The sequence below is a fragment of the Medicago sativa genome, chromosome 5 (assembly GCF_051527215.1).
Source record: "Medicago sativa cultivar Bolivia chromosome 5, Bolivia_mono, whole genome shotgun sequence".
NCBI lineage: Eukaryota > Viridiplantae > Streptophyta > Magnoliopsida > Fabales > Fabaceae > Medicago > Medicago sativa.
Genome location: NC_140753.1, coordinates 12,840,455 through 12,853,198, shown reverse-complemented (window position 1 = coordinate 12,853,198; position 12,744 = coordinate 12,840,455). Strand labels below are relative to the sequence as shown.

General features: G+C 32.8%; 1 protein-coding gene across 1 annotated transcript; it reads right to left on the bottom strand.

Moving 5' to 3' along the window:
- Positions 1-9,220: 9,220 nt before the first annotated feature.
- On the bottom strand, positions 9,221-12,165 carry LOC146920162 (histidine kinase 1-like). Its single transcript, XM_085711117.1, has 6 exons — positions 12,114-12,165; positions 11,941-12,010; positions 11,616-11,658; positions 11,213-11,350; positions 10,068-11,078; positions 9,221-9,657 (listed from the first exon to the last, which is right to left on the bottom strand). Exons 1-6 carry the CDS (start codon positions 12,163-12,165, stop codon positions 9,442-9,444), a joined length of 1,530 nt encoding a protein of 509 aa, XP_085567243.1. The 3' UTR covers positions 9,221-9,441.
- Between the last annotated feature and the right edge of the window lie 579 nt (positions 12,166-12,744).

Below are 12,744 nucleotides of genomic sequence, written 5' to 3'. Positions count from 1 at the left end.
TGTCGCGCATTTCTCCGCATTCTTGTATTTGAACCTTCCTCTATTCGCCCACTTACTCTTGGTCAAAATTAAGAAATCAAAACGCTTTGTGCGCACAAAACGCTTTGTGCTCTAGTTCAACCGACAAGTGACACGACTTTCACATGCCTCATCAAGCTTTAATGACCAATCTATTCGTGATGCTAACACGACCTTCTTTTCTAAGATTCCTTTGAATTCTCGATTGGACACATCGACTTGACCAAGTGATTAGTAACATAAAAGAAAGTATATGTGTATATATGTACAACAAATTTACAAGAATCAGTTTTTGTGCAAAATTGCTTAACATGACAAAATTGTTTCGATACTTATGAAATTATCCGCTACTCCCCGGCAACGGCGCCATTTTGATGTAGTAATTTTGCATCAAACAAAGTAAGTATTTTAATATCGTCTCCACAGGGAGTTGCGTATATCATAAGCGTCTTCACAATAGTTCATATTAAGGTATCGAGTATAAGTTGTTTGTTTGTAAAACTATGTTCCTAAACGACATAAAAGTAAAAACGAGATGAGATCGAACTATTTCGCTTGCGGTATAAGATAACGAGCAAGCATAACAGCAGCAATCTCTCGATCGATTAACAGACTCTAGCTTTATAACCAATATTATCACAATCATTTCTACAACATCCTTCGTGTCCAAAGCGACATCGTTATTTCTAAGTTATCGTTTAAACATTCGTGTCCAAATCCCTTAAACGATAACAAAGTCGATCGGATAACTTAATCGACCGTGTCCAGCCTGATTAAGTATCCGAAAGCATTAAATTCTTGATTAAAAGCAATTATCGAAGGTTTACAAACTTGTCAAGAGTGATATAACTTAAGATAGTTTGTTATTCTAGTTCTAGATTCAAGAGTTCGTGTCCAAATCATCTTGAATCTCTTTGAAAGCATTAAAAGCAAGAATAACAACAATATTGAATCATTAAGCTAGAACCTTATACATTAAAAGATCAAAAGATTACATAATAGCTTGTTTGATTACCTCAATACTACAAGTAGATGATAGCTACACATAGACATGTAAACTATGCAAGAGATGAAGAAAGATGAAGATTCCATGTCAAGATCCTTCGTGTCCAAAGCGATCTTGAATTAAATCTACTCCTAAACCAATTGCTTTGTGTTTCTCTCTTTGAAATAGCTCTAACCTCTCTCTAGAATGTATGAAAAATAACAATGGAATAGTACCTCTAAAAGAGAGGAAAAAATGCTATTTAAAAGGGCTGAGTTATTACACCTACGCTAATAGCTCCAGATACGCTAATAGCGTAGTAGGTCGGCCTATTTAATGGCCAATGGAAGCTTGCCACGTTGCCCGTTCTGCCCTGCTTCGCCCAAACCACGCTATTGGCGTGGCTCTCTGGAGTCTTTACGCTAATAGCGTATCTCACGCTAATAGCGTGGTTCTTGACAACTTTCTCTTTTGCTTCGCTCCAGGTACGCTATTAGCGTATCCTTCTGGACTTGGGTATTTCTTCATCACGCTAATAGCGTAGAACACGCTAATAGCGTATGACTTTGAACTTTGACGTTTCTTGCTCCTTGCTTGTATTTTCCTGCACAAAAAGGGTAGAATAAGGCTCAAAAGCATAAATGACATATTTGCACAATAATTGGAGTTTTCCATAGAGAATCTTGCAAAACAAGTCACTAAAATGCCTAAACTCCTATATGAAATATATCACTTTTAAACACTTATCAATGGCATATATAAGATGAATAAGAAAATTGTAAGACAGTTGAAATGAAGTGTGAAGGTGTGCAGAAGAAAGAATGAAACGGAACTCAGTTTGTTTGTGGTGCTCAGTGGGTTTGGTTGTTGGATAAGAGGAAAAATGAGAACTGGGTCTCATGCATGGGGACAGTGGTAAATGAAACTCCGACAATAATGAACTAGTGGACCATTTTTCTGAGCAAAATATTATGACCTGTTACACAAGTTAAACAAACTCCGACAGTGTGTAATTTAGATTTTTTTTTTTAGGGAATCTTATTCGACACCGTGTAATTTAGATTTGAATCGGTTTTGAGGCAAAAATAAAATGATACAAAACCCAATTACACTTTCCTAACTTAAGTATGCATGTTGAATCCAGGCGTACACACATTTTCCATATAATACCTTCTCGTTTAAGCTATACAAGAAATGACCAGAATTGCAAAGTAGCTGAGAAGACACCACGTGTCCTAAAACAGGAGGTCAAACTTGCAACTTTTTGTAAAAATAAAGGGTCAAAAAAGCTTATTTCCGTAAAGATAGAGGGTTAAAAACATATTTCCATAAAGTTAGAGGGTCAAAAGAGCATATTTCCTTAAACATAGAGAACAAAATTTTCATTTTTTTAATAAGGGACCAAAATCACATCATTTTGAAACTTAGGGGTGAAAAATGCACTTTAGCCAACAATTTATCCTATTCCATCCGTTGTATAATAGTGTATGATAATATATCAATTTTATATTCTATTTATTTAATTATCTTGCATCTAATGAGATAAAAGGGGAAACATTATCACCTTTGTCCTTGAATATATGACCTTTTTTGTCAAATCACGATAATTAAGAAAGTTTGTAGTAATATTAAATTTGTTTGTAATTATTATTGATTTTACAACATTATCTTTTAAGAGAATTAGTTTATGTTTTCAACATATAATATTTTTTTAGGGGTTCAATATTATATAGTATTTATTGTTGTTTGAAGAAAAATAGTGAAAAATAAATTAGGGTATTTTTCAGGATCAATCAAAGACCTAGGGCCCAATTGCTTAGGCCCAATAACAAATCCAGCCCAAATGCTGCGTTTCACATTTTACTCGTAACACACCCCTTCCCCGGGGGGGGGGGGGGGTACTCGAAGCAACATAGACCAGTTCAAATAAACTGTAACGTCTCTTTCCCACGTTCCCGCGGATCTCTCCCCAGCGGTTACACTTCCCACGATTTCGTAACCGCCGGGTACACATGTGCCTTGCAACGGCTATGCAAACACCTACCTCTATATAAAGGGGACTCCTCGCAGTCCCCAAGGTAGAATCTCTCTCATCTCTTAACCTCATTTCTGATCTTTACTGACTTGAGCGTCAGAGTGTCTACATGTACACACCCCCCGCCGTTCCAATGCATAAACTGACACATTTCCACCACCACATTAAATAGCACCGACAGTCACCTTCTGATCAGGTACGATCGGGTATGTTGCTAAAGAAATAATTAATATAGTTGAAAACATCAAATATCTTTATAAAAAAATTCTAATTAGGAATGGACATAGTATTAAAAAAAAAGGATAAAGGGGAAAAACATACCTATAATAAGAAGAAGAAATTAAAACTTCTCAATATATACAAACACACTTTCGTAATCAAAATCAATTTACATGATTATATGACAGATTTATTGTAAAAGGCCATTATACCTTTTTATATATACATTTATTGTTATTAGGAATACACAAAGTTATTTCTTCAGCAAATGACACAGTAAACCAGTTCTTGTTTTTGTAAATTATTATTAAATTAGTCTCTGACTTTATTAATATTTCAAACTAGTCTCTGTCTTTGTCAAGTTTTTCGATTAAGTTCCGTCGACCTTCTTTATGTTTTTGTCATACGACGAGGGACCTAATTGAGAAACTTTTAACAAATACATAATTAGTTTGAAATATTAATAGAGTTGAAGACTAATTTAAAATTGACTTACAAAGACATGAACCAATTTAATAGTTTACTCAGCATGCTCTACGATGTGAGCTCAGAATGAAAAATTGAACTACATTTCAGATTACACCTATGTGGGTAAAACTCTACATTTTTTTGGCTGTTTAATCCAATCCTCTATTTGTTTGGACTTAACGTGAGAAGAAGTCAAGATATTGGTTTAGTGAGTGAGAGAATGTTGAGACCATAAGCTTGAAGTCAATTGATTCAGGGCCGGCCCTAGGCATAGGCCGGGAGTGCGACGGCCTAGGGCCCATGCCGTTAGGGGGCCCTAAAAAAAAATTATGCAGAGGGGTGTATATAGAAATGTTTGGTTTGTTGGGGATTTATATAGCAAACTGCAATGAAAGGCCCGAAATATTTACAAGATGGATGACTGGGCTCAAGTATGTTAATGTTTTAGGCCCTTTTGGAGAGATTTGCTATATATACTCTCCTATAACACAAAGATTTCTATATACACCCTCTCCATAAAAAATTTGGTTTTTCCTAATAATATGTCAAAAAAATTATTATGGGAGAAATTGGTGATATTTTTTTGGGCCCTTTGTTCCTAATAATGTGTCTCACTAATATTAAAAATATCGGTGATGTTTATTATCCAACAAATTGGGATAATTTTCATAACAAAACAAATTATATTTTAGTTGAAAATGAGCCTACGAAATTAATCTTAATCTTTTTTTTGACAAAAAATTAATCTTAATCTTGTCTTTCTAAAGTCCCAAAAAAAAATATTATATCATATTGTGTTGTGAAAGTGACTCAAAATTGGAGTTTGGAGGCCAAAAATTGATGTTTGCTGAAAGTACAAATCGGGGCCCGAATGGCAAAAATCGGGGGCCGATTTTGGCTGTCTTTGGGATCAGTTTGGTACTGGAAAAATCGGCGGCCGAATGGTAAAAATCGGGGCCCGATTTTGCGTGCTGTTATTTTTCAGAAACGTATTTTTTGGGCCAGATTTGGTACAATTTTATGGGAGTTACTTTTACTATAAATATAGACATTGTATCAGTGTAAACCTTGAGAGATAGAGGGGGCTGAAACAAGGGCTTAGAAAGGCAACAACAAAACTAGGGTTTGTTTAGAGTTTGTCTCTTTGGAACAAAACTAGGGTTTGTGGGTTGATTCACCTTGGGAAACACTATTAGGATTGAGTCTCTTGGTTACGGGAAGAGGCTGGGATTTGGGTAGAATTAGGCGGGAGACTTATTCTTGTAATCCATCTCTTTTGTAACGTTACTCATCATATAGTGAATCGGAGGGCTGCTCTCTCCCCCAGACTAGGTCAATTTGGACCGAACTGGGTCAACAAATTCTTTTGTGTTCTCTCTTTCCTTTTCTCTCGCTGTTGTTTACTACTTTTGGCTTGTGATTATAACTGTTCCATACACTTTGATTTTGGTTGCTTAATTATCCCTTGCTCCACACATCAAGTTGTTATTGGTGTGAGTTTCTCATCGAATCCGCAACATATTGTAATGTCAACTTTCTTGAATTGATTGAAAGGATAGCAAAATTGAATATGATATTGCATGATCATGAAACCGACGTGAGACACATTCTTGATTATTTTGCAGGTGCTATTGTTCATTTCTACGGTACTTTATTTTGTTTTGGTGTCTATAAACTATTTGATTAATTTTCATATGTTGCCTAAAAAAAATTATTTGGTAGTGAAAAGCGGGAAAATAAAATAAAATGAAGAGATAAAAAAATCACAACAATGAGCTAATTTTTTTTTTTGACGTATTATATAAGGTGCCCTTTTCTCGTATTATGCCTAAGGCCCGTAAAACTCTAGGAACGGCCCTGAATTGATTTTGTTAAATAAGCATACATGCCAACCTTAAGGCATTTGGCTTCATCACAAGACATTGCATATGGGCTGTTAGAGCAACAATTGGAATGTGTCTGCCTGTTCCTTTCTCCGATTTCCTTATTGCTTTTGGTGCCTTATATCCATTCATCTTTGACATCTTATCTTATTTTCCACAAAGGCAATAAAGAATCAGTATTCAGTATTCATTGTAATATCAATCACTTATTTAAAAAATAATTGTTTACATAGAACAATATAAAATCGATTTTTTCCCGTAAAATTATCTTTATCTTTTGATACTTCTTTTCTCCCCCTCTAAAAATATATATTTTTTTGAAAAGTTATTCTAATCTCTTTTCATTTGAAGTTGTTTTTAGATTTTTTGTTGATCTTTTTTTTTTTAAAAAACTACAAATAACATATTCAATGCTCTTTAAAATGATTTTTTTTTTTTAAATTATAACAAACCTCATAGGCCTTGTTTGTTACAGATTGAAATAAAATAAATTTTGACATTCAATAATTAAGAGATTCTTTTTAGAGATTTGATAAAAAATGGAAATCTATTTTGTGTTTGTTTATCGTAATAAAATTATTTTATTAAAAATAATTTAGTTTGTTTACATACAACAATATAAAAGTATCAATCTTTTGAAAGTTAGTTTCTCTCTCATCTAAATAGGATTTTCTCTTACAAAAGACACAAAAAGGTAAATATATGTTGATGTGTCAAAATATTAAGATGAGGCAAAATTGTGTTTTTTGTTGATCATTACTTTCATATTTAGAAAAAGAATAGATTGAACACATAACTAGTTCGAACTTTAAGCTCTCCAAAATGCAATCTGATCTTGTATGTGGTGGTTGGCAGTAAGAAACATGATTATACAATTTATCGGCGTTGAATCATGTTTCTTACGGTTTAAATGAAATGTTAATAAATAAACATATTTAAATGTGATTCAACGCCGGTACATTTGGCATCACATTTAGATATGTTTATTTATTAACATTTCATTTAAATACAATTTATGGGCGTTGAATCTCACTTGAAATATATTGAAATTTCAATAGAAATTCAAATGTTGAAGTACTCACAGGAGATAACAATGAAGTGTTCGGCGAAGGATGTGTATGACCTAGAAGATAAAAATATATCGTACCCATCTTTTACTAAGCAATTCGTTAGAACCTGGAGTGAGTACTTAGAATTTCTATTGAAATTTCAATATCTTTCAATTGAAATTCTTCACCTCTATCCTGTGTTGAAATAATACGTATGTTAATAAATTAAACATATATAAATGTGATGTCAAATGTATGCTTACAACAACCATCTCATCCAATATTGAATCGTATTTAAAAAAATTAAAGTTCAACCAAACTACATGTTCAATTTATGTAAAATCTTTAAGGTCTAACACTACATTCTGCTCAATTACACAAATTATGATATCTTATAAGGTGGCATTTAGGATGGGTGAGAGAAAGAATTCCCCACCATGGGAAAGTTGATTTATAACCCTTAGATCAAATGAAGAGCATACTTTTATTATAGACTTTCACCACTAGATTTTTTTCACACTATCTCCCACACCCTTCTCTCCTCCATCCCAACTCGGTGCCACCACCATCACTCCATCAGCAACAAACTCACCTTAAAATAAAATCTCATAGTTGCTGTTAATCTCATAGTACGGGTTTGGTTAGTTTCACATCGCAGTTTGTGTTGTCCAGATTAATTACAGAGTGGAATCCAAATCGCTTAAGTAGTGTGCATTTGTTCTTGCTCTTTAGATAATTAGAGGTAAAATCAATTTGAATCATCAACATTTAAACATGTCAAATAATTATGAACAACAATTTTATGCTTCCAAAATCAACTTTATGTTTCACGAAGGTGAAGTCAAACATGCATATAGCAGCAGTTGGAAGTCTCACGTTTGAATGTTCAGTTGAGTGGTAGTGTTAGTTGTAAAGAGAAGAAGATGAGGAAATGGATTTATGGTGGAGAAGAAAAGGATTTAGATCTGGTAAAAAGGAAAGAAAAAAAGGGTGGAGAAGGTGATGGGAATTAATCTATTAATGGGCATTAAATGTCATATTTGATGATTTTCGTTGATGAGCTATTCCTCCCTGAGATTTTTACTTAAAAAGCAAATTTTTTCTGGGTTGTTTCATGGTTGAGAGGTTGAAGATAAAGTGGGAAAAAATCTAATATGGGGAGACTATAATAAGATCAGTGTTTCTATTTGATCCAATGGTTAAAAACCACTTTCCCATGATGGGGAATTCTTTCCCTCACCCACCCTAAATGCCACCATCTTATAACAACTGAAATCCTATAAATACAGTGACCGAAAACCTATACAGATTAAAATCTCATTTTAAAAATAGTAAGTGTGCATTGAACTAACCACATAATATCTGATATCTTGTTGGTTTTCTTTTCTCTTGGGAGTTTGTTGGATATTTTGTTTTCTTTTGTTTGTTTTTGGGGTACTTTTAATACTCTTGAACCTTGTACTCTTGATTCTATGTTATTTAATTTATATATATTCTTTTTGGCATTAAAAAAATAAGCAAATATATAAAACAAAATAAATAATCATAAAATAACATGTTCAATGGAATAAATAATAATGCAAAGATGAAACAATGTTTTAATAAAGGAAGAATGCTATTACTTTTAACGTTTGGCTTCAAATAGTTTGTAACCAATTTCTCCAAAACTGAATTCAATAGTTTGGCATGAAGAATACATATAGTAGTAAAAGTCTAACTTTATAATTTGAAGAGACATAATTTATAAGGAGTTTGAAAATTTGAAGATAAAAAAGGAAAAGGAAAAGAAAAAGAAAAAAAAGATTATTGCCCAAGAATTATCTTCTCATGCTTTTGTTGTGTGATAGGCAATGTGTACTCTTATAAGTAATTGTTGGATTTGAAGGGCCTTTACATATTTTGTGCTTAGTTTTCTCTTTATAAATAAAAGTTCTGAATATAAAAAATAAAATAAAAATTATACCACTATATTAGACAAGAATCATTGGAAATATATATCATAGTAAATAATGCTGTAAGTCTCAAAGACTAGAAGCAAGAAAAGATAAATTAGGCCACCCTTTCGAAAACATAAAATAGTGTTAACATTAACAATTAAAATGAAAAAACATGATGTTCAAAAAGAAAAAAATTAACAATAAAAATGAAGGGATCATGTTTGATGGAATGAGAAGCTGAAGATAAGAACTACAAAGAAAGAAAGAAAAAAAGGAAGGGTGGATCAAGTTGAAAGCCTTATTACATGTAAATTGCATACCCTTGCCATTGCCATATATACAAGAATAAAGAGAGTTTCGACAAAAATAAGAGGACATGGGTGCAGAGGTGAGAAGAAGAGGGAGTTGTTAGGGATTAATCTGAACCATTGGATCTATCTTACGTGTTAATCTTGAGCTGTTGGTTTTATTTTGTATTTTGTGACAAATGAGCAGTTGGTCTTAGGCTATGTTATGTGAGGAGGCATGTGACTACCAAGTACTATCATTGACTAGTAGTTGTAACTTGTAAAGTACAATTTATGAATAACAAACACACTTTCATAATCAAAATTCAACTCAGATGATTATATGACAAAAATTTATTGCAAAATGGATCATTATATATACCTTTCTATATACATTTATTTCTATTAGGTTTATAGTTATGGATATACAAAGAGTTATTCCTTCAACAAAGTGCAATCATATCATATGCACACATAAATAACACTACAGCCGTTTACTGATACTAGTGAACTCAGTAAGGAAAATTGAACTATATTTCAGATTACAACTATGTACATTTCTAGGTTGTTGGTTTAGTGAGTGAGAGAATGGTTGAGACCATAAGCTTGAAGTCAATTGGCTTTGTTAAGTAAGCATCCATGCCAACCTTAAGGCATTTGGCTTCATCACAAGACATTGCATGTGCTGTTAGAGCAACAATTGGAATGTGTTTGCCTGTTCCTTCCTCTGATTTCCTTATTGCTTTTGTTGCCTCATATCCATCCATCTTTGGCATCTAATTTTCCACAAACACAGATAAAGCATTAGTATATTTAACCTGATATTCACTTATTAGATATAAAAAAGCTACCTATTGGAGCAATACTTGATAACATTTTATAGCCTGTATGAAAATAATTTGACTGATTTTTTTTTTAAGAAGCTAAACTAGCCCACTGAAATAGGCACCGGGGAGAATTGAGCCTGAGACCTTTAGAGAAGCACACTTCAAGGTCTCTCAAGCCAACACCACCGGCCAACACAAGTGTAATTTTATATTATAGAAATAATTTATATATAAGTGCCTGATTAAACTATTTATCCAAACATGACCTATGTCAAACAATTTCACAAGTGCTTATGCCAGTAAATAAGCTCAAATGCGTCAATTCAAACAAGTCCTAATACTGTTATTCTGGTTCATACCTGACAATCCATTAGGATCAAATCATATTGATGGCAAGTCAAAATTTCTGTTTGTGATCTTGTATTTTTGTCCTTCTGGAGAGACTCTCTTCTACAATCTTCAGCACTTACCATATAATTAAGAGCATCCACTGCTTGTTGTCCATCACCTACAGCAACAACAACAGCTCCCATTTTTTCAAGCATTATTGTTGCAACCCTTTGAATTACTGGTGTATCTTCTGCAAGCAAAATCCTTAACCCCTCAAGTGATTTCTTATCATTCACTTCCTTTCTTGACCTTGTCACCCTATCATAAGCTTGTGTTGCAAAGTTTGTTTCTTTAGCTTTGTTGTCTTCAGAGGTACAAGATTCTTCTTCCCTTGGATTATTTTCTTCCAAATGTTCATTTTCATCGGTTAACTTTAAAATTGGTTTTTGACTAATTTCAGATATATCAGAATCATCAGAGCTAGTAGCAGCTTCAAATTGAGTAGAATCAATCTCAAGAAACTCATGCAAATCACCCTCTTTCATGTTTTTCTTTTGCAACTCAAGATTTCTCTCTTTTATAACAGCTTCCAAAATATGAATCATTTTTGCTTTGTATAGAGGTTTGTTAACCATTAGTAAGTGTCCTTTCCGACGAAGCTCCGTCTTTATGGTATTTGATGTGTCATGATTCAGCATCCACACAAATTTCGCTCTTCCAAAATACTTGTGAAGGAAGTTAAGTTGTTCTTTCCATATATCTGTGCTTAAGTCAAGCAAACCAATGTCAACAACGATGACAAAAATTGGATTCCTCATATCTTTGATGCTTAGTAGTTTAGACTTAAATCCTTCAAGATTTATTGGATAGTGTGCATCAAAGTTGTTATTGTTATGCATTGAACTTCTTGCATGAAAGAGTTCCCTCAAAATTTGTGTTAGTCCATTCCATTCAGATGCTTCCATTGTGCACACCCCTTTTTTGGTTAACCACTTCGATGTTATTATTCTACCCATATTGCCTTGTAGTGCAAGCAATACCTGCATTCACACTTAGTATTTAATAACCTATTTGTTATCCTTAAATTTCTCTTGCTTTTAGTGAAATGTACATTTTTTAAGATGAATTATATTTATTTTAAAGTATTATTTGCAAATAAGAATAATATACTCACCACTAAGCCATTGTCTGTCAAATTTAAAGCATGTTGCTCTGTGACATCCATTGGTGCACTAAGAAGCAAACATAATCTCATCAATGTTCCCTGACCCTCCTTTTTGGTAACCTTGATTTCTCCACCCATCTTATTAACCTGCCATCCAACAAAAATAAAAGGAACTTATATTTAAATAAGCAACCTCAAAAACAATCACACAATCACACATTCCCCGATTTGGACTGTAGGATCAACATCGGGCGGCTCATGTTTGACTTTTAGACCTAGTTTACCAAAGGAAATGTGAATTTTTTTTATCTTGATTTTGTTCGCCTTTTTTTCTTCTTCAGAAAATACACTAATAAAGAATGATATTATAGTTTACTTATTTTGAAACTTTAGACATTGAGATCTTACTCACCAAGTTCCTAACGATGCAAAGACCTAGACCAGTACCTCCATGCCTGAAATAAGTAAAGGATTCAGAAATCAGTAAATTCACATCATTTGTAAGAAAAAACAAACATTGAGGACGCTTAATTTCTACAGTCATTGCAGTCGGCTGATCTAAATCGTTGGATAAAGATCAGATGACTCACATCATGAATTCAACAACTCATAAACTCCAAAATTTCAATTGTATGATCTTCACAAACTACCGAGATCATTGACTATATACATTGACAAATAACTGCATCAAATTCATTTCTTATGTAGTCTATGTTAAAAAAAATTAAATTGCTTACAGTCTAGTAGTTGATGGATCAGCTTGCTCAAAGCTTTCAAACACAGAATCCCATTTGCTTGGATCCATACCTATACCACAACATAGGAAATAAACAAATGTGATTTATTCGTGGACTTATTTTATTTTGACAAAAGGAGACAGTTCATGAAATGTAAATTTTAAGGTGCATACCACAGCCTGTGTCCTCAACTTCAAACCAAAGTATCACTTTGTTATCTCTCATAGATATTCTCTTTGCATGACTTGCATTTGGCTTCTCTTTACTCTTATGTAAATTTCTTGATTTAAAGGTTGAAAATATAGGAGAAAATGGAAAAAACTTTGAGTTCTTTTGAAAGAGTATTTTTTTGAAAGAGAATGATAAATTAATGTTTATGATTAATATATATTTTTAATTTTAAGAATATTATAACAACATAAATTAAACATAAAAAATAAATAAATTAAATTTAAAGAATTTATGTAAACGCCCTAAAATCCTCATCCAATATAATTTTTGAGTTCTCCTAGATGAATGAATTTGTATTATAAAGAAAGCTTTGTAGTGTTGATTTTAACATGATTTATTCTATGATTGCAACTTAATTTTCTAGAATTTTGAATGACCATCAGCGAAATATGATAGATGTTTATCGAATCTTCTCCCTTGTGAAGGCAAGATAAAAAAAACAACTTACTTTTCGTCTTGTTGCAGCAAAGCAAAGCAATAAAAAGAATGAAATCTATCCTTTACTTGCATGTCAGCATAATCAGCATCTTCTTCATTCTCTTCTTATAAATAAATCAAGATTAACCAACCCTT